At 37.2% G+C, this 22,763-nt stretch overlaps 2 protein-coding genes across 8 annotated transcripts in view; one reads left to right on the top strand and one right to left on the bottom strand.

Annotated features, from left to right (window-relative positions):
* The window catches only part of PRIMPOL (primase and DNA directed polymerase), a 45,559-nt gene that overhangs the window by 11,730 nt on the left and 11,066 nt on the right, over nucleotides 1-22,763 (top strand). For 3 of the 6 annotated variants that reach the window (XM_015249000.3, XM_015248998.3, XM_072950470.1), the window contains 9 exons: nucleotides 326-473; nucleotides 4,201-4,488; nucleotides 11,462-11,624; nucleotides 13,418-13,506; nucleotides 15,192-15,281; nucleotides 15,363-15,471; nucleotides 19,764-19,846; nucleotides 19,926-19,972; nucleotides 21,495-21,896. In XM_015249000.3, coding sequence (XP_015104486.1) covers nucleotides 326-473; nucleotides 4,201-4,488; nucleotides 11,462-11,624; nucleotides 13,418-13,506; nucleotides 15,192-15,281; nucleotides 15,363-15,471; nucleotides 19,764-19,846; nucleotides 19,926-19,972; nucleotides 21,495-21,743 — 1,266 coding nt within the window. In that variant the 3' untranslated portion in view covers nucleotides 21,744-21,896. Of the gene's footprint in view, nucleotides 1-325; nucleotides 474-4,200; nucleotides 4,489-11,461; nucleotides 11,625-13,417; nucleotides 13,507-15,191; nucleotides 15,282-15,362; nucleotides 15,472-19,763; nucleotides 19,847-19,925; nucleotides 19,973-21,494; nucleotides 21,897-22,763 lie in introns of those variants that run through there. The other 3 variants (XM_072950468.1, XM_072950469.1, XM_031691385.2) reach the window with 2 other exon arrangements.
* CENPU (centromere protein U) overlaps nucleotides 22,182-22,763 on the bottom strand; it is a 28,576-nt gene continuing 27,994 nt past the window's right edge. For both annotated transcript variants that reach the window (XM_072950472.1, XM_072950471.1), the window contains exon 13: nucleotides 22,182-22,391. In XM_072950472.1, the coding sequence (XP_072806573.1) occupies nucleotides 22,278-22,391 (114 nt within the window). In that variant the 3' untranslated portion in view covers nucleotides 22,182-22,277. The remainder of the gene's footprint in view (nucleotides 22,392-22,763) is intronic.

The following is a 22,763-nucleotide window of genomic DNA, read 5'->3' as shown; positions in this document are numbered from 1 at the left end:
TTAACTCATAGATGATATTTAAAGATGCTTACAAAGAAGTATTTTTACTATGATTTTAGAGATTAATGTGTACAGTAAATTGTTTGAGTTCTAAGAGGCCTTTAATCCTGAAAGCCTATGAGTTTTTGAACGTAAACATGTATAATTATGTATATTTTAATACATAAGTAATTTGGTAAAATTGTTATATAATAAATAATCTGATAGTATATCAAAATAAACAGGTTAGACTTACTTGTACCAAGATATTTGAATTTTACTCGTGGAAAAATTTTAAAACAAATTAAAAAAATACTAATTATTTACATTTTACTTGTGTTTTCAGCATGTTTGTAAAGCACTTGAAGAGTTATACAGGGTTAGTTGTTCAGCCAAAGATGTTCTCAACTTGGATTCTAGCACTGAAGAAAAATTTAGTCACCATTTAATATTTCAACTCCATGATGTGGCGTTTAAAGATAACATTCATGTTGGTAAGTATACTGTTTTTTAAAAAGTCATGAAGTTATATCAAAAGCTTATATTTCCCTTTCCTCTTTAAGTTTTGTGTTTGTCAGGTTTTATGGTTGTTAACCTGTCCTAAAAAATGAATTGTGATTTTTCATGTTTTCAGGATTTGCCTTTAGTTCTAGACCTACCTTCCTGTTCTAGACATATTTTAGACACAGTGTATTCAAGATATCCTTGGCATTGGTGCCTCTGTTTGTAGATCCTGGGATGGCCATGTGTGCCCTGTTCCTGGTTTCTGTTCCAACAGGAGTCATTTCAGAAGTTTTCTGGGAAATGTGGGAGAGGCCTCATTCCAGTCTAATCAGTGATGCCTCAGCTCTGGATTTTTGACCTTTGCTTCAGCCTTCCCTTAGCTTTTAGTATGGGAGGACTGGGGCTTGGGTTCCAGGCAGAACCCAGGAAGCCTTGTTTATTGTTCCAAGCCAAACCTTAGGGGTAGGAAGAAGTTAGATGTATAAGCCTGGAAGTGTAGCCAGAGGATTAATTCCAGACTGGACATTTAGAGATATAGGCCCAGGTATAAAATAAGGTCAGTTCAAAGGAGAACAAATAGAAAGGGAACACTGAAAACCTCGGTCTGAATAGAAGCCAAAATGCTGACGTATATCAAAGCAGGGATAGGGCAAGTGTTCCTAGGTCCAAACAGCAGACGCTTGACTGACGTTCAGGTAACAGGTAATCCATTTCAGAACAAGTGGCTGACAGTTTTAAAGGGACTTAGGGTAAAGGGACTAGCATACGAGTCAGGAACCTAATTACTAGATTGGGGCCATGCGAGGTCACAGTGACCTAGTGTGCTGTGTACCTAGGACTCCTTGTTGCCTCCCCATTTGCTGTCAGCTTAGTTGGACATTTCTTCTCTGACTGTCTCTTCCCTTGGATATTAGTAACTGTTGAATCTATCATCGTCCTGTTCACTCTGTATGTAACCTTGATCATCTGCTATCATGACTTCAGTTCCCATCTATGTGTCAGTGACTTTCAAATCTATGTCTGCAGCCAAGATTGTTATGCTGTTAAATGTCCCCACACAGACGCTTCAGTTCAGCACAACCTAGACTGAACTCCTCATCTCCTCCCCCAAACTTGCTCTTTCTCCTGTGATGGCTGTATCAAAGTGGTACCGCCATCCACTCAGGCACCCAAATAGAAATGCTATCTCTCAGCTTGCTTACCTAGTCAGCTGTAGTGACCTGATGATACAACTTCTGTGCCTCAGGCCTTCTCAGAATTGTTCCTTGCCGTCAGGAAAAAGTCCGGGTGGCGAGGTTTGCACGATGAGGTCCCCTGAGCATTGGCCTCGTCTCTCACCATGTGGCTCTTCTCACTCTGTCCTTCACTCAGCCCCCACCAGGGCCGCATTTTCCTTGGTCCTTTGCACTTGATGATGCTACCGACTGACCAGTTCACCTGGTCTGTTAAGGTGTTGTCATCTGAGAAGCCATTTCTGTCACATCCCAAACCCTAAGACGGGTTTGTGTTCCCTCTGTGGCAGAGAGTGCCAATCACGTCAAAGCATTCACCACTTCCGGAGGCAATTTGTACTGATAGAACAAGGGCAGTAGCAATCATAATACAGGTGACGTGGAATAGGTATTTGCTGAGTGAATGACTGAGTGTGAGGTGGCCTCTTCTGTCAGGGTGCAGAGACAGTCCTCAGCAAGGTACTTCTTGACCCCTGCTTACTCCTCCTAGTCTGCTCTGTGACTCCTGGCCACAAGGCTAAACAGGGGGATTTGTTTCTAGAGAAGTGGAGAATAGAAATCTAATGGGTAATTAGCAGTCTCTGCCTCAGGTATCTTCTGAAGGTGCTGCCATTAAAGCTGGGCTTTAAATCCAGTTCCATCATATAACCAAAGATAAGAAAGGCTTTACTGTTGGAACAGCATAAGCAAAAGTATAGAGACAGGAGTCTGTGACTAATGTGGGGAGCAGTGGGAGTCTAGTGGGGCTCGAGAGACACAGTCAGACTTGACAATGGGATGCCGTCTGAGGCTTCTCGCTTCTAAGATTATGAACCATCAGAACCAGAGATACAGAGATGATGAAATAATCCAAATTCCCCCCTTCGTTTCCCCTCCCTCAGTGTATCTCTTGCTGACATTTCTGCTTCCTGTCCTCAGCCTTTCAGAAAGAGGAATTAGGGTAAGTGTCAGAGATTGTGAGTTGTTAGCAAAATGTGCAAACTTGATCTGCCTGAAATACTCTTCTGCCAGCCTGCCATAGGACCTGAAATTCCTGTGATTGTTACATTCTTTTGAGTTATTCTCAGCCAATAAAATTGTCCCTATATTAATGATGAGGGGAGGGTAATAGATGGGGAAAGGGCAGTAGAAAGCAGAGTAGTTTGCTGGGAGCCGGTGTCAGTATTAAGACTGTTCCATCGCCATCATAGCCTGGCCATGTTAGCTCCCTGCCACAGGTCAGGGGCCTGCCTGGCCTCCTGGCGTGACCTTTGCTACTGGTTCTCCAGCCACACCTTCGCTCCTCTTACTGCTTAGGGTCAAGTAGATGTAATTTTACATTTCTTGCAAGGTTGACTTAATCACTTTGTGTTTGTATTGCTTTATTGTCTTTTGATACATCGTGATTTCTTTTCACTCAGTGTTTACCTTATTTCCCTCACTCCAGAGATAATCATGTCTGTACATGATTGCAAGGATCAAATGCTTTTGCTTTCATTTTGAAGTTTAGTTTGCAAGTAATGGATTTGTTTCTTTGAGTAGGGAAGTAATTCAGTCAAATTTGGAGAAAGAATTTTGAACTTTGAGCATATGTATCTTATGATTTAGGGTTCAAGCTCTCTGGTAAATAAAGTGACAAACCCCGAACATACCAGTTTAAAAGGTTAAAATTAAATTAAGTTTTTCTTATAGTGGTGCATTTCTCCAGTATCGTTATACACGAAGCAATTTAACCAAATTATTACTTGATTTTGTGGTGTACTGATACATGAGTGTTTAAAGTTCCAGATTGTCATACCATGTTTTCTTGGTAAAGATAGCACCACTAATATTTAGAGTTCTTAGAATAAATGTTGACATATAATAAATGTATTTTCTTGCTTTAGTTCTGGACTTTATAGTCATGAGGCCACAATCCACCTCATGACCATTTATAGGGAGAGACAGGAGGAGCAAGAACCTTAAACTGATGGATATGAATGTCAGGGTTCTTGGGGCACATCATGCTGGGTAAAGGAGAGAGAGTAAGTCCTGAGAAATTTGCCAACATCCTGACTTAAGGAGAGTGTGTCAGAGATTCTCTGTGTTTCAGTGCATGATCTTGGCAGCAATGTTTACTCATATAAATCTTGGATTCTTTAATCATCAATTGTGATTATAAGTTCTACCCAATTTGCTTTAATAAAAGTGGTGCTTTTTTGGTGACAGTGAGTTAGGCCCAGGCCCATACTAGTAACATTAGCAAGTCTTCTCACATTAACCTTCCCTTCTAAGATGATTATAAGTCACACCAAACTCCCCTGTCAATGGGAATTTGAAAAGTGAAAGGTTACACAAAAGGAAGTACAGAAGTGTGTTACAGTTTGTAATAACAACTCAGTTGTAAAACTGGAAATCGAAAATAGAAGCCTTACTGTGTAAAATCGTCATGTGTAGACTTGTGCTTAGATCTTAAATTATAGTTTGCAGAGAGGAAGAATTATAGTAACCTTTTTTCCCTCTTTAGGTAATTTCGTGAGAAAAATTTTACAGCCTGCTGTTCAGTTACTTGCCAGTGAAGATGATTGTACAATTCCAGAGACAACTGGCCATGGATTTTCCCATTTTTCTGAAACATCAACTAAACAAGGAATTTCCTTTAGCAAAATGTCCACAGATGAGGATATAGGAGAGTGCTGGACATCGAATTCAAAGCAACTGGAGGGGCTGGCGTCAGCCAAGCAAAGCAGTCCTGACCTTTCATTTTTAGTTGTGAAGAACAGCGTAGGAGGAAGGCATCTTTTTGTAGATCTAGGTAAGTAGATTGACTGCTCTCTATCTGATTGCCCTTGTGTACTTCTATGAGAGACCAGTCAGTGCCCGCTTGTCACCCGGGATTCACACTACCACTGCTGCCCCACAGTGACCATGAGCAGAGTGTGATCAGTGAGCTCAGGGGCTAGACATCTAGTAGGTTTCTGTTCGGCGCTCTTAGGTCTCGTGGGACATAAGCACCAGGCTGGCCTGAGCTCCAGAAGAGGATGGTGGTGGCTGGCTTCTGCTCTGAAATGTCCAAAGGGTCCGTGACAGTGGGACAGTTGGGCCAGCACTCTCCAACACTGTTGAGAGGTTTAATTAGACGAAATACATTGTAAAAACACGTATGATATACAAATCATGCTCTTTACGTGGCAAAGTAAGGCTGGTGTTTTCTCCACTGAAGAGCTCTGCAGGAGTGGCAGGAGCTGTTTCATCAGCTTCCTAGTATGGTCAAACCGGTGGCTTCTTCAGCCTTGCTCTCTTGTGCCCGCTTGCTTGTGGTCTCTGAACCTGAGGATGTGTGAGCCACTGGCACAAGACTGCAGCCTGGTTAGGTAACACACAGGCCAGTCTGGACCCCTCAGTCAGATGATCTCCAATATGAGGAACTAAACCTCATTGTTATGTTGAGTTCTAGCTTATGATTTGAAAAGCCATAAGAGCAGCATTTTTGCCATTGATGGTTTAGAGCATCTCAGAGTTTCAGTGTCTGCAGGCTGAGGGAATATAGGTTTAAGCTACAGACAAGGTTACCAGGCCAAGAGCAGGGAAGCGTTCCTGCTGCATTGCGTATCCTTCTAGCACCCTGACAACCAGGTGCCAGAATTTGGAAGTGTAACAGGAATACTTTGTTTTGTTGGCACTTCATAGATACTATGTGTTTTACAAATTGAAGGTTTGTGGCAACCCTGCTTTGAGCATGACTCGCAGTTTTTCCAACAAGAATTGCTCACTTTGTGTTTCTGTGTCACATTTTCGTAATTCTCACAATGTTTCAAATTTTTCCATTATTGTATTTGTTTTTGTGGTCTATCATTAGTGACCTTTGATGTTAGTACTATGACTCACTGAAGGCTTAGATGATGGTAAACATGTTTTAGCAATACAATATTTCTTAAATAAGGTACTTTTTCTAAGACAATGGTATCGCACACTTAACAGACTACAGTACAGTGTAAACATAACTTATGTGCAATGGGAAATGGAAAAAGCAAGTCATGTGATCTGCTTTATTACAAAATTTGCTTAATTGTGGTGTTCTGGAACTGAACCCACACTAGTTCTGAGTTATGCCTGTAGTTTTTAGTGTACAGGTCTTTTACCTCCTTGGTTTATTTTATTCCTAGGTATTTTATAATTTTTGATGCAATTGTAAATGGGATTTTCTTAATTTCTCTTTCTGATAGTTCATTATTAGTGTATGAAAATACCACAGATTTCTGTGTTTTGATTTTTTTTTTTGTATCCTACAGCTTTACTGAATTCATTTGTTCTAACAATTTTTTGGTGGAGTCATTAGGGTTTTCTGTATATAGATGGTCCCTGACTTAATGGTGGTTTGACTTAAAATTTTTTGCCTTTACAATGTTGTGAAAGGGATATGCATTCAGGGGAAACCGTATTTTGAGTTTTGAGTTTTGATCTTTTCCTGGCCTAGTGATGTGTGGTACGGTCCTCTCTTGTGATGTTGGGCAGCGGCACTGAGCCTCCGCTCCCAGTCAGCTGTGCAGTCACGAGGGTAGACAGCTGAGACAACCATTCTGTATCTGACAGCCATTCCGTTTTTCACTTTAAGTACAGTATGCAATAAATTACATGAGCTATTCAGCACTTTATTATAAAATAGGCTTTGTGTTAGATGATTTTGCTCAACTGCTGGCTAATGCACATGTTCTGAGCACATTTAATGCAGGCTAGGCTAAACAGTTTCATACCACTCTGGTCAGAAAAGATACTTGATATGAGTTCAGTCTTCTTAAATTTGTTAAATGCATTTTCAACTTAATGATATTTTCAACTTACAGTGTGTTTATTGGGACAGATCTCAGCTTATAAGATCTCAGCTTATATAATATCAAGTCATCTGCAAATAACAGTTTTACTTTTTCTTTTCCAATTTGGATGCCTTTTATTTTTTTTTCCTTGCCTAATTGCTGTGGAAGTCCTAGGACTTCCAGTACTACGTTGAATAAAAGTGGTGAGAATGCACGTCCTTGTTCCTGATCTTAGAGGAAAAGCTTTCAGTTTTTTTGCTAAGTATTTCTAGCTGTGGCCTTGTCATATGTGAGCTTTATTATGTTGACGTATGTTTCCTCTGTATCTGCTTTGTTGAAGGTTTTTTCATAAGTGGCTGTTGAATTTTGTCAAAGGCTTTTCTGCATCTATTGATCTATTGAGATGATTATATGATTTTTTTTGATTATATGGTTTTTATACTTCAGTTTGTTAATGTGTTACATCGCATTAATGTGATTAATTTGTGGTTGTTGAACCATCCTTGTATCCCTGAAATAAATCCCACTTGATCGTGGTGTATGATCCTTTTAATGTTGTGTTCAAGTTGGCTTGCTAATATTTTGTTGAAAATTTTTACATCTATGTTCATCAGTGATACTGGCCTCTAATTTTCTTTTCTTATGGTATCCTTGTGTAGTGTTGGTATCAGGGTAATGTTGGTCTTGCAAAGTGGATTTGGAAGTGTTCCCTCTTTTACTGTTTGAAAGAGTTTGAGAAAGATTGGTATTTATTCCTTGAATGTTTGGTAGAATTCACATTTGAAGCCATCTGGTCCTGGACTTTTGTTTGCTGGGAGGTTTTTTTTTTACTGATTGAGTACCCTTACTGGTAATTGGTCCTTTCAGATTTTTGATTTCTTCATGATTCAGTCTCAGCAGTTTGTATGTTATCCTTAATCTAGGTTGTCCTATTTGTTGGTACATAATTGTTAATAACAGTCTCTTATGATCCTTTGTATCAGTGGTAATAGCTCCTCTTTCATTTCTGATTTTATTTGAGTCCTTTTTCTTGGTGAGTCTAGCTAAAGCTTGTCAATTTTATCTTTTCAAAGAACCAGCTCTTGGCTTCATTGATGTTTTCTATTATCTTTTTAGTCTCTGTTTCATTTATTTCTGCTGTTATTTGTTATTTCCTTCCTTCTACTAACTTTGGGCTTCATTTGGTCTTTTTCTAGTTCCTTGATGTATAAATTTAAATGATTTGAGGGTTTTTTTTGTTTCTTGAGATAGGCCTGTATCACTATGAATCTCTCTCTTTTAGAACTGCTTTTGTTGCATTCTGCACATTTTAGTATGTTGTGTTTCTATTTGCTTTTGTCTCAAGGTATTTTTTAAAAATTTCTTCTTTAATTTCTTTGACCCATTGTTTACTCACTAGCTTGTTAGTCAATATCCACATACATGTGAATTTTCCAGTTTTCTTCCTGTAATTAATTTCCAGTTTCATACCACTCTGGTCACAAAAGATACTGATATGCGTTCAGTCTTCTTAAATTTGTTAAGACTTGCTTTGTGGCCTAACATGATTTTTCCTGGAGAAGGTTCCATGTGCATTTGAGAAGAACGTTGCTTTTAGATGGAATGTTCTGTTAAGTCCATCTGATCTAATGTGTCATTTAAGGCTGTTTCCTGATAGATTTTCTTTCTGAATGCTCTGTTGCCATCTGTTTCTCCCTTTAGGTTTGTTAATATTTCCTTTATATATTTAGGTGCTCCTATGTTGAGTATGAATAAACATTTACAAATGTTATCCTCTTTTTGTATTGATCCCTTTATTTATCATTACATAATGCCCTTCTTTATCTCATATTTTTGTTTGATACAAGTATAGCTGTTCCAGCTTTCTTTTTGTTGCCATTTGTTTGGAATACCTTTTTACATCCCTTCACTTTCAGCCTGTGTGTGTCCTTGTGTCTGAAGTGCGTCCCTAGTATGCAGCTTATAAATAGGTCTTTTTTTTTTTAATCCATTTAGTCACTCTGTATCTTTTGATTGGATAACTTAGTCCCTTTACACTGAAAGTAATTATTGATAGGTATATACTTATTGCCATATATTTGGCAGTTTTCTGATGATTGTTTTGTAGTTTCTCTGTTTCTTTCTGCTTTTCTTGCTGTCTGCCTTTGTGGTTGATGACTTTCTTTAGTGGTATGCTTAGCTTCCTTTTGTCATTATCTTCTGTATTGCACTATAGGTTTTTGCTTTGTGGTTACCATGAGGCTTAAATATAGTAACTTACATTTATAACTGTCTTTTTAAGTCAACGACAACTTAAATTTGAACACATTCTAGATCTCTAAATTTTTTACTCCTCGTTTTTGATGTCACATTTTACATCTTGGTTATCCCTTAATTATGTTGTTATTTTTACTATTTTTGTCTTTTAAACTTCCTACCAGTTTGGTAAGTGTTAATCCACTACCTTTACTACATATTTACCTTTACTAGTGGAGATTTATTCTTTCATATGTTTTGTTACTAATTAACACACTTTTTATTTTTTCAGTTTAAGGAAGTCCCTTTAATAATGTTTTTTTTACGCGGCTGGTTTAGTGGTGATGAACTCCTGTAGTATTTACTAGTCTGGAAAACTCTTTATCTGTCCTTCGATTATAAATGACAACATTGCCAGGTAGACTACTCCTGGTTGGAGGCTTTTCTGCCAGCCAAATTGAATATATCATGCTCTTCACTCCCTTCTGGTCTGCAACATTTCTGCTCGTAGTCTTTTTGGGGGTTCCCTTGTATGTAATAAGTTTCTTCTCTTGCTACTTTTAAGATTCTCTCTTTGTCTTTAATTTTTGACATTTTAATTATAGTGTGTCTTAGTGTGACTCTCTTTGGGTTGGTCTTATTTAGAACTCTCTGGGCTTCCTGGATCTGTGTCTGTTTTCTTTTACAGGTTCTTTTCTGTTCTTTTCTCTCTTTTCCTTCTAGGACTCCTTTAATGTGAATGTTAGTCTGCTTGGTGTTGTCGCATAAGCCCCTTGAGCTATCTTCATTTTTTTTATTGTTTTCTTTTTTGGCTGCTCTGATTGGGTGAGTTCCTCTGCCCTGTGTTTGAGTTCACTGATCCTCTCCTCTCCTTTGTCTGGTCTGCTGTTGGACCCCTCTACTGTGTTTTTCATTTCAGTTATTATATTCTTCAGCTCTGTGACTTCTGTTTGGTACTTTCTTATATTTTCTGTTTGTTGAAGTTCTTAACTGTGTTCCTCCATTTTTCCTGAGTTCAGCCAACATCTTTATGATCATTATTTTGAACTTTTTATCAGGTAAATTACTTTCCTCCATTTCATTAAGAATTTCCCCCCGAGGTTTATCTTGTTCCTTTGTTTGGAACGTATTCCTCTGTTTCTTCATTTTGCTTGACTCTCTATGTTGATTTCTATCCATTAGATGAAACAGCCACTTCTCCAAGTCTTGAAGGATTGACTTTGTGTAGATGAACTTTGTCACTCAGTCCTGTCTTAGCTCATGTTGTCTCAAACCTTTGTGATTGTCCAGGCAGTCTATTTTATTTTTTAATAGCTCAGTAGCTGAGCATGTACCAAGGCCAGTCAGTGTCCCAAAGGAAAGGATCTCAGTCAGCACCCAGATTCAAGCTGATTTGGAAGCCAGACCTTCAGGCAGCAGCTTTTAAAGAATGCAAATGTGTACACTCTTGTGGGACCACAAGCTCCAGCCCCGCTAGTCACCAGAGCCAGGTAGTCTGCCCGGGCAGGAGTCACAAAAACTGGGGCTCCAGATGAGTGTGTAAGCGCCTTTCTGAGAGACACTGGTGAGCTGTAGGGAGGAAGAGGGAGAGCACAGAGGTGGTGCCTACTGGCCTTTGTTCCCTGTGAGTCCCTTCCCCGGCCTCCGTGCGCCTGGACAAGCAGATAGGCCTCTTTGTCAGAAAGACTGAGTGTGTTTAAGTCTGCTGTCTGTGCGGTGCTCTGGGAGTGGTAGTTTACCAAGAGCTGTCTCCTGATCGTTAAGCCCTGTAGGACCCAGGATCACAAGCTGCTCCAGACTCCAGAGCCCAGAGATCAGGGGGTGTCCCCTGGACAGTACCAGATGTGAAAACCAGGGCACCAGGTGTGTGTAGAAGCTCCGCTCTGGGAGAGACTGGCAGCCTGGAGCATGGCAGAGGGCGAGCACAAAGGTGGCGCCTGCTGGCTGGAGCAAGGCAGAGGGGGAAGTTTGAAGATGGCACCCACTGATGAAAGGAAAAAAGAGGAAAGGAAGGTGGCTCCCTCTGGCTTTCGCAGGGCAGAAGGAGAGCGGGAATGTGGCGCCCACCGGCCTCGTCCTTGGAGAATGTCCCAGCAGGACCTCGTCCCTCAGCCAGTTTTGCTTTAAAATCAGCAAATGAGCCACTTTCACCTAAAGAATGGGCGTTGTTCAAGGGGCCGCTTCTACACTTGGCCGTGGGGCAGGTGCGTCTGCATGTGAGCCCTTTAAGAGAGCTTCCTCAGTGCTCACAGTCCTATGTGTCTTGTGCGCGTGAGCCCAGCTGGCCTTCAAGTCCAGGTTTTGGGAGTCTCGCCTAAGGTGCTGGTCAGAAAGCTGGGGTGCCTGATGTGGGGTGTGAACTCTGCTCCTCAGGGAGGAGTCCCAGGTTTGAGTTCTTTTCGGACTGTGTGCCGTTGTGCCTGGGGTCGAGTTTATAGCAAGAGTGTATCTCAGCCTTTCCTGTCCGCTTCGTTGTGATTTCCCTCTCGTTTGCCTGATGTGAAGGGGTTGCTCCACCAGTTCTTAGGTTTTTCCCACAGGAAGTTGTTCCATAGATAGCTGTAGATTTGGCATGTCCACGGGAGAAGGTGACTTCAGCATCTTCCTACATCACCATCTTGAACCAGCACCGGTTGTTTCTTCTCATAATGCTGTGCAGAATTAACTTAGTATTTGCTGACTGTAAAAAAAAATCACTGAAAACATGTACTCATACTATTTTATTAATTTTTGCTTTAGGAGTTTATACAAGAAATAGAAACTTTCGGCTGTATAAATCATCAAAAATAGGAAAGTATGTGGCTTTGGAGGTTGCTGAAGATAACAAGTTTTATCCTGTACCATCAAAGAATATTTCTGAAGAATATCAGTATTTCCTCTCTTCTTTGGTTAGCAATGTCAGGTATACAGTACCAGAATTAAACCATTGTGTATTCATGAATATTTATTAAGCAGTGAATGGCATTGTGCATTGCTAACGTGTGAATTGTTTTCTACCTTGAGGAAGAGAAAGTTGCTTCTTAAAATTCTTGGTTAACTGCTCTTTTTTGTCCATTAATTAAAAAATAATAGTGATTAAGTTATTTTTAACCACTTATCTTTCTCTTTATATCTTTTTATGTTTATAATTGATAATATTGCCCAATTTTTCCTAAAATGATTATCGCTTCTATAAAAAAGAAAATAAAAACTACTTGTATTGCATTTGGAAATATAATTTAACATTTAATTTTATATGTGCATATTAAGAACTATAATTTATGTAGCTCCTTTATTCGAAATATATTTCTTGAGATCGTTATTTGTATGGTTATGTCATCTGTTTTATCCACTCAACATTATATCATGAATATTTGTCAAGTTAATAATTTGCCAACAATTAATTATAAATAAAACTTTATGTATATATAGTTTTCCGTTATATTGCTATACTCTGTTGTCAGTTTTATTACTGAACATTTAAACTCCAATGTTTTGATCACTTTTAAAAAGTTCGAAAGACATCTTTCAACAGAAATATTTGCCTTCGTTCCCCTTCATTCTTGGCTAGCAATTTTTGTTAGTGCAAAACATGTGATTGAAGATCAGACCAAATTATCTTGCTAAATTGACTTGCTCTGATTCTTCTCTGCCTGCTTTCTTATAATATATATAATTTTAAAGAGAAATTCCATAGAAGTAAATTTTAATAAAAATATTTAAAATATACCGCCATAGGGAAAGTTGTGTCCAAATGTCCACTTGATAGTGGTTACTGAGGAGGGTGGGAAGATGGGTTGTTTTTCTCTATTTGTTTCTGGACTGTTTGACCTTTTATACCAAGTCTCAGAAGTCAAAGTCTTAGTTTCTTTACCTTTAAAATGGAAGTAATATTAACATCTATTTTATGGAGTTGTGAAGATTAAATAAGGTAGAACTGTATGTATGTGTGTGCTTACAGCAGTGCCTGGCACATGGTATCTGCTCAGTAAATGTTAGTTGTTAGTCATATCTGAGATTCTAGAAGTAATGTGGTCCTGAAAATTGTGTGATTGTTGCTGCCCGCTGTTGCTGGCACCAGAATAAGGCCACATTCTATTACTTATGGGAAGAGTAACACAGTTGGCCTCTAATACAGCCTGAGTACAGGTGATCTCTTGATTACCAAATCCCATTTCTTTTGTAGTTTTAATATTAATTTTACGGAAGTGGAGGTTCCGCTGGATAGGGTTACCATAATTGTCATTTGTATATCCAACTAAGTATCAGGTATTTTTCTTTGTGAAATAAAGGCAAAATTGTTTATAGTTATGAATGTATCTTTTCTTTCAGCTAATGTTAACCTATTTTCCCTTTGCTTTCATCCCTCTTTCTTTTTTCTTCCTATTATTCAGACTATAAAAATCATTGTTAACAAAAACTTCAAAGGCTCTGTATGTTTGGGGAATAGAATTATACTTCATTCTGTAGCTTCAGCGGTCCAAGAGTCTTCTGATTCACTCTGTAGTTGAGGCAAGTGTTAGAAATGATCACCAGGCTACTCTATTTGTATGGGTGTATTGGTGCTTTTGTAGGCAAACGTGGTATAAACATCCTAGAATAATTAGCTGTTGAACGAAGGATTTTACTGTGGAACTGTTTGAAATTGTGTCCTTTCTGTAGTCACAGCTGTTTAATTCTAATATGTTACTTTGCTGTATATATTTTCTTCTTCAGATTCTCAGATGCGTTACGAATTCTGACATGTGACATATCTCAAAATAAACAAAACCGAGTTGAGTATTTTAACAGCACCAGTACTTCAGGTAATTTTAAGAAAACAATTCCTATGAAAATTTAAGGATGAAAATTTTATTTTGCTTAAAAATCTTAAGTATTCTTATGTACTAATTCTCCAGAACAACTAGGTTTCTATCAAAAATGGGAAAAAGTGTAAAAAATTGTATTTTAAAGCTTATTTACTAATTTTCATTTTATGGTTTCGGGGAAAAATATGAAAATAGTGTCGATAGTTTGTATAAAATAAACATATTAAAATGAAAAAAACTGTAAGTTCTCTTCACCCCTCTGTCTACAAAGATGGGTAACCACTGTCCATAGTTTCTCATTTAACCTAGCAGAGCTTTTCCAAAATATTTCCAGTATGTGGAGAGCTTCCTTATGCTTTCAGTGGCCATTAGTTTTTCAGAAAATCTAAGATATCATATATAAATTTTCCAGTAAATATTTTTATGCAAATGTTTTGGGCTATCATTATTTATAATAGTGAAAAACTGAAAATCTAAATGTACAACAAAATGGGATTGGTTACATACTATAAAATACTCTAGTCATTTAATTTAGATTTATAAAGCTTATATAATATGGAAAATGCCCATTTATGATATTAAGACTAAAATATAGATAACATTTTCTTATCTTTACTTTCCTCTCGTTTAACAGTTATTTCTAGATGTTAATTTGGAGGTTTATTTCTCTCATTTGTGCTTTAATGTATTTTCCAAAATTTCTTTAATTATGTATATTACCTTTGTAAGCAAGATTAGGCTTTAAGAAAAATACATAGTCTATCTTTAAATTTAAAGGAGATTTAAAATAAATTGTTCTAAACTATTTCATTAGTGTCTTAGATAGAAAATGTAACTGAATGTCAGTGCCATACAGCTACAGAGCACTGAGGGCCACACCAGTGGTGAGTAAGCTGAGTTTATTACTGGCTGCCGCAGTGGAGAATGCACACCATGGCAAACTGGGGCATCTCTGTAAAGCAGTGTTAGAAAGGACTTGTAGGATTCAGGCTTGAGTTAGATGCTTCTGAAGAGTATCCAAGGAAATGTGGGTTTGTTTTGAATTGGGTGCAGTCAGTGACAATTCTGTGATTGAACATCTTGATAAATCTTATCTAGAAGGAAGGCTGGCTACAGGGAGACCAAAGCTGTAATTGGTAAAGGAGCAGCTACTTATATCAGACGACATAGGTGGCCGTTTTTTCATTTTTGTGGTGTGGAAAATGCTCACGTTTTGTCTGTATTCAGACATGGTTACAGAGTTGTCTTGTTTTTGACTTGAATCATCATGGGCACGGAGTGGCCTTATCTGATGTTGAAGTTCTGTGAAATAGTTTATGATTAACAGGAGAACACCAGGGCTGAGCTGAGTCCCCAGCCAGCTTGTAGCAACACCAAGGCCTCAGCGACAATACTAGGACAGCTCCTGGATGGAAGGAGCTGCTTTTCTCTTTATCAGAGAGAAAGCAATTGAAATGATACCAAAATTAGTTAACATTTGATTTGAGAGGTTTGAATTTTTATCTGTTTCCTTGTAAGAATCCATGACTGACTAAAAGAAAAATTGCAGAGAAGGAAAAAAGAAAAGCTGGCAGGGAGAGGGGTGTTGAAAACCCATAGTTGTACTAAACAACTTAAATCAAAATTTAACTCCTCAACTTTCAGCCAGTATAGTTTATAATTAATTTTTCTTTCTGTTACAGTAGAAGCCGTTGAAGGTTTTCAGTGTTCACCTTACCCTGAAATTGATCAATTTGTTCTCTCTCTGGTGAATAAAAATGGCATTAAAGGAGGTAAAAAATAACTTATTCTTTATTAACTATTATATGTATGATACAGTAATAATACTTTTAGAAACATTATTTGCATTTCAGGAATTCGGCGTTGGAACTACTTTTTTCCAGAAGAATTACTAGTTTATGATATTTGTAAATATCGCTGGTGTGAAAACATTAGAAGAGCCCACAAGAGTAATAATATCATGTAAGTAATACTGTCTGTTAATGAGTTCTGTGTGTTTAATAAGTACATTTTAAATGTTTGTTATAAAATTTTTTAAGTTGAGAATATAAAAATGATTTTTTTATAATAGATTTAGTTGTAATTCAATTTATATTTTATTTGGTTTGTGTTTTTTAATGTTTAATTTGTATGTCTTAAATATTACCTTGCTTCTAGTCCGTGCATCTTTATTTGGTAAAATAATTCCTTAGATAGTTTAATCTTGAGGATTAAAGTGGAATTGAGCAGGGTTGGAAGGAAATGAGAGGCCGTAGCCATTGGCCCTTGACACCTATGGAGTCTAAATCAAAGATGAGCAAATTTGGGCAAGAAGGAAACTACTCAGTTAGTGTTTAAGAAATGGAGTTAAGGTTATGTGTTAACACATTCAAGACAAAGAATGGTATAGAAGGGAACCAGTATTTATTGAGTGCTTGCTGTATATGCCAGGCCCTGTTTTTGGAGTTTTATTTTAAATGCCCCTGGCAAAAGGAGAGGGAGAAAGGATTAAGTAAAGCCAGAAATTGAATTTTAAATAATATAAGGAGATGTTTAAAATAGAGGTAAAATAGAAACCCAGTAGTTATCATTTATGATGTGAGAAATTTTGTTATGTTTTAATACTTAACATCAAAGCTGAGACTTCGCTATAGTAAGTGTTTACAGCACATGGGCCAGATGTGACACAATGATCATGAAGCTTTTGTTGGAAAGCTGGAAGACATGTTGGGTATCGCGATTCAATGCTATACCTACATATGTAGATTAATTCAGTTTAAAAAAAAAACAGCTTTAAAAACTCTACGTTCAGTACACAAAGCTGTAACAGAAAAACACAAAAAGACCACCCATAGTCCCAGAACCAGTGATAACTATGGTTATGCCTTTGGTGGATCTTTCTACGTCTTTTTTTCTACGTGTAAGAGTTTACCAGAAAATCATTATCAGTCATTGATCATCTTTTAACTTTTTGGGGTTCTCAGGTTGCTATATATTTCTTTCTGAAGAATGACCAGGTTGTATTATATATCCATAACGTATTCTTTTTCTTAACTGTGAAATGTATCATACATATAAAAGTGTGTCTAATTTATATGTACATTTTAAGGATTAATACTAAAATAACTTGTCATATCTGCCACCCACTATAAGAAACAGAATTTATCTGAACCTCAGAAACACCTTGTGGGCCCAACCCCAATTTCTTCAGACACTGTAGCTATTATCCTGGATTTGTGTTCATCTTTCCCTTGTTTGCATATGTATGGTTTTTCCATATATATTTGTATCCCCAAACAATATATTATTTCATTTTACATGTTTTTGAATCTTATGTAAGTTGCATCCTTTGACTTGCTTTTTGGTCAGCACTCTGTGAGGTTCATCCATACTGCAGCAGGTAGCTGTTGCTTACTTACTCTTTTTTCATTATTGTGTAGTATGTCATTATACACATATAAATATACTAGTTCACCTGTTGTCCTACTGTGGACATCTGGCTTGCGGTTATAAACAGTGAAGCTACAAATATTCTTGTATATATCACTTAGTGCACATACGCAGCAGTTTCTCAAAGTATTTATCTAAAAGTAGGATTGCTATGTCATAGAATATGCACATATTTAATTTTATTAGATAATTATTTACTCAAATGGTCATGCTACTTTATACTCCCATCAGCAGTGTTTTCAGATTTTCTACTGCTCCATAGTCTCACCAACACTTTATTAAAATTGTTAGGTTTTAAAACTTTGTTTTGCTAATCTGGTGATTGTAAAATGATACTGTGGTTTTCATCTGAATTTCCCTGATTACTAATGAATTTGAGGATTGGATTGTCAAAGCTCACTCATATGAAATCACAGATCTTACCTAGTGTTAAGCTTTAATAGTAGCTCCAAAGATACAGGGAATGAAAGGGACAGGTGAAGCAGTGCTGAGGCTGGGGTAGCTGGCAGGGCTCCCCCCTGTCCTTCCTGCCCTGGATGCTCTCTGATTCAGGCTGCAAGCTGAGGCAGAAGTGAGCAGGGACTGCACGTGGCAGAGTGCTGAGGTTATGACACATCTGTGTTTTATATTCGTAGTTACATAGCCTGTGTGACATGTCTAGGGAACTGTGCCTCATAAACCCATAGACTCTAGGTTTGTTTACTGTATGCAGAAATCAGAAACATCCTGCAAACAGCATGCTATACATAAGAACTTTCCGCCTAGCAGATTGCCGTCGGCCCAGAGGTTTCCGGAGTTGCTCAGTTGGTGGTGCCCTTAGTATCTTAGTAATTTTCCCTCATTGCTCCAAGGGCAAAAGGAATACCTAATAGTTCTCTTTATTAATCATTTTCAAGCAACTTAATACGTATTTGTCCTAATAATTTAGTAGCTCACTGAAAAAACAATACTCGTCAACTGAAAGAAAATGTTTTTATTTTATGTATAATTGACATATAACACACTAGTGCCAGGTATGATGATTCTATATTTGTATACATTGCAAAATGATCTCCACAAGAAATCTTACATCCATCACCATGCAATGATGCATAGTTAGAATTTTTTTTCTTGTGATGGGAACTTTTAAGATTTACTCTTACCAGTTTTCAAATATGCAACACAGTATTAACTACAGTCACTGTACATTACGTCTCCATGACTTAATTTATAACTAGAAGTTTGGACCTTTTGACCCTTCCTAAATATAATTATTAGTGGGATGTGTGTCCTTTTGAGCCTTGCATACACAACCTCTTCAACCTTGGATCAGGCTGGGTATTGCCACTCCCACTGTTGTCTCACTTCACGCGAAATCGTTTATGGTGCTTTTTATTGCAGCCACCACCACAAAACCTAGCTCTACAAAGACAGGACATCACTGAAAGAAATGAAGAAGGATGGTGATATATTGAAGCTGTGAATTACAAGCAAGTAGTTTGTAGGGTGCTTGAAGATGCAAGTATCACCGTGTTTCCCAGGAAGATATAAATACCCTACACTGACCTGGGGGCACTTCGGTGTAGTATGGGAACTGCAGCATTAGTCTGCATTTTAGGGAGTCTTACTATTGGAATGTTTATGGGTCAATGAGACTGGGTTGCCAGTGTTTTTGCCTCCTTGGTATGGTTCCAGTACCACACAGAATATTAGCTATTTTATGTTTCCTCTTCTGTGAAATGTGGGGAAAAATTTAAAGTAATCAAATTTTCAAGAAAACATTTTAGTGGTTATAGGACTGTTCGGATTTTCTGTGACTTTGATTTGTTTGGTTTGGTTTGATTGATTTGGTATATTTTTATCTGGTACTTTGTCCTACCAAAATTTTCAACATTATTGGAAAAAGTGGATTAATAGTCTTGTATTTTTAGTATATTCTGCATTTGTAGTTACATCTCAATAAATTTCTAATAGCATTTGTCATTACCTTTTTTAGTTTTTACATTTGGCCTCGTTGATTCTTCTAAATTTTTGTTCTTTATTACTTCCTGCCTTTTAATTTATTAGGGTTTACTCTATTGTTCATTTTTTAAGTAAAGTTACTTACTTGGGTTTAGACATTCTCTTTTGTAAGTAAGCTTTTAAGATTCTAAATTTCTAAAGGTCACTTTAGCTGTTTCACATATTTTAATATGTAATTTCAGGTCCACTCAGTTCTAAGTATATTCTAATTTCCATCATGATTTTTCCTTAAGTCATTTGGTTATTAAGAAAAATGTTTTTAATTTCTAAACTGAGTTTTATCTTTTTGTCATTTCTAAATAATTTGCTTTGTCAGAGATGTGTTGTGTGAATGAATACTTTAAATTTGATGACTCATACTGTACCTAATTTTTTATATAAGCCAATTTTTATAATTGTTTTAAATCCTCAAATGTTCTGTATCCCGAATTTTTTTGGATTCTTTGGTATCAGTTATCAAAAGAATGTTTTAAAATCTTGATTTATGGTTGAAGATTTGTTTTATTTATCCTTGAAATGTCAGTTTTGCTCACATATTATTTTGAAGCTCTCTTGAATCAGAGATGTGGGTACGGGTTGGAAATTACATCTTCCTGGGAGGAACTTGGCATATACTTTTTGCTCCAAAGTCCACTTTGTGATATTTTTGATAACAATTTTGGTTGGTGTATATCTATTTCCATCTTTTTTATTTTTTTACTTTTTAACCTCTCTCCATCTTTAAGTCTTAGGCATATCACTTATAAATGGCATGTAGCTGAATTTTGTTTTCTAGCCAGTCTGGATAGGAAGTTAATATTTTTTCTTTCTTTTTTAATGTAAAGGATTTTGGTTGACCTGAAAAAAGAAGTTTGGTATCAAAAATGTCATGACCCCGTATGTAAAGCAGAAAACTTCAAATCTGACTGTGAGTTACTGCTTTTTGCATTTACCACAAAGTAAAAATTAGGTATCTATATAAAATAGCTTTACTGTTTCTGATTTAGGTTTTCCATTACCTGCTGAAGTATGTCTCCGGTTTCTTCTCAAACAGGTAAGGGCAGTTTGTAGTTTCCTTCTCATTACTAACTAGTTCTTGGTACAACAGTAAATGGCTGATGGTGTCCACATGTGTCCACACAGCATTTAAACTGAGTTTGGTACCTTGTTTTCACTTAGGAATATGTTGTGATCGTCCCATCTCAGCACATATCTGATAAATGAATCTCATGTTTTTCTACTGCTGCATGGGAAACTGTTAACCTGCTTAACCAGCTTCATTTTTCTCTCCTCGGTACATATTTCTCATTTAGTTAAGTTTCTCATTTTTTGCCTTACAAAGTATCCAAATACTCATGTTTATGTTTCTGCTCAGGAAGAATTTCTAGTACAATTGTAGTTTTTAAACATTTTTAAAAACAAGTTTTAACCTGTAGAAACATGACACAGGACAAGGAACCCTCCTGTATGCCCTTTATCTAGGTTTGCCCGTTTGTTAGCATTTGGCTACACACGTTTTCTCTCTCTGCTGTACACATTACACATTATTTTTGATGAATCTTGTCTTAGGCATTTTAGGCTGCTATAATAGAATACTTAGCCCGAGTGACTTACAAACGACAAATTTCTCACAGTTCTGGAGACTGGGAAGTCCAAGGTCAAGGTGCTGGCTGACTCAGGTCCGCTTCTTGGGTCACTGAGATGTCGTCACAGGGTAGAAGGGATGAGAGAGCTCTGTGGTCTTTTGTAAGGGCACTCACCCCACTCATGAGGGTTCCGCCCTCGTGATCTAATCACCCATCAAAGACCTCACCTCCCATACCATCACATTGCGGGGTTGGGGGGGACATAAACGTTCAGTCCATAACAAGTCTCTTGAGATTAAGTTGCAGGCATCAAAACCCTTCTCCATCCCTTAACACGTTGATCACCATGTCACCCAAAACTGGGCGACGGTTGTGTTTCTTCTGGGGCACCTGATCCACGATGGGCAATCAAAGTGTTAACATTTAAGCATGTAGCTGGAGAAGGACATTTTTGTATAGCTATAGTGAAATTATTAAGTTCAGGAAATTTAATATTGATATAGTACTATAATATACATAAATCCAGTCATACTTTGACAGTTGTCTCAAAACTGTTCTTTACAATTTTTTTAATCCATGTTAATTTTTAAAATACTTTATAAATAGAAAAGTAAGTCTGTTAAGATAGCAGATACACTTTCCAGTTTGCCTTCAACAGGACTACCTGCTTATTAAAACAAAAAAATCAGTCTACTGTTGCTTTAGCCCTGTCTGTGCACACTGGAAAGAAGTAACCACAGGAACTGGAGGCATTTCCAAATTTGGAGTTTCAAGAGTGTCTGGACCACTCAAAGGCAGCAACAATGAGCCCGTTCCTGTGGTGACTGTACTGGAGACAGTATCACCCAGAGTATTCATTTTAGTGTCCACTGAAGAACTAAAATCCTTAATTCAATGTAGCTCAAATATGTGGTGAAATTATTACACATTCTTTCTGACTGAATAACTGGTATTCTCTATTCCACTCGCCCTCGCCCTCTGAAACTAAAGGAAGAGGAGGAGTTTCCAGCAGATGACGCAACAAACAGTGAAACCAAGAATCCTCATGAACCATCATCTAGGGCGTTGCCAAAAGGTACATTTTCTGATGCTCACTGGGATAATGGCATTGATGACACTTATTTTTTGGAGGCTACCGAAGATGCTGAATTCGCAGAAGCTGCAGAGAGCAGTTTTGTTGGTTATAATGGAGTGGATGAAATTTCTGACGAACTAATTATAGAAGTATTACAAGAATAGCTAATCATGGACACTTACATAACTGGGCTATATAATTACTTGAAGACATTTAATAACAAATTATAGTAACTTACTAAACTGGTTATATCAACTAAGTTTTATCGCTTTGCTACTAATTCTTTTAATGAAGTAAAACACTTTTATTGAAAATTAGCCCCAGTGTGCTGAAATTCAGTAGAAATCTCCTTATTTGAGTAACTGAAGTTAAGTCTATGTTCATCCCAGCTTCATTTTGCATGTATATTTATAGGGTAAAACATTTTATATGTCTTGGGCCAATTAGGTATCAACATTTTAAAACTCATTACAGTCTCTTAAACTACTACCCAGTCATCTAATTTTAATGACAAAGAATATTGAAATTTGGTGACTAGACCATATAGCTAGCTTGGAAAACTAATAGTAATAAAAAAAATCTCCTTTGTGGAGAAGTACATATCCCTTTTTTAGTTTTTATTACAAAAGTGGCTTCAGAATGCAACAAGCAGTAGCATGAAACGAATCTTTGTATGTGCACATTTCAGTACACTGATCTCATTTCTGCTCAAGGAGCTTCTCCAACTGATAGTTGATATTTTGCAGATGGTTTTCAGCTCCCAAAAGGGGTCTTGCTTTGAATAGCAGAGCTGGAAGGCTGGATGAATCATACTGTTGAAGGAAAATTTTTAGATTAATGTTAAAAACTTACAACCCTATCCATTTTACATAACAAATGCCAATGTTAATTTGGCTTTTCATGAATCAGTTTTCAGTTTTTTTTTTTTTTTTGAGGAAATTGGTTTTGATCCATTTCCTTAGGACAAATGATAAAGCTTGACCAGAAGCCCAGTTAGTTCAAAGAACTGCAGCATCTGAATTATTTAAAGCAAAGTCGTTCCTGGGACAGGTCAAGACTTGATTTGGGGCAAGTCAGCTAGAGCTCTGTGATGTCTGCTTGATCTCAATACCTATTTTAAACACAGAAAATGATATGGTAGATTTACTTTTACTGCAGTTGAGAACACTAGGCCATAAAAATTC

This window comes from Vicugna pacos, chromosome 26, assembly GCF_048564905.1.
Source record: "Vicugna pacos chromosome 26, VicPac4, whole genome shotgun sequence".
NCBI lineage: Eukaryota > Metazoa > Chordata > Mammalia > Artiodactyla > Camelidae > Vicugna > Vicugna pacos.
The sequence above is the reverse complement of the archived record's forward strand: the minus strand, read 5'-3'. Positions and strand labels throughout refer to the sequence as shown.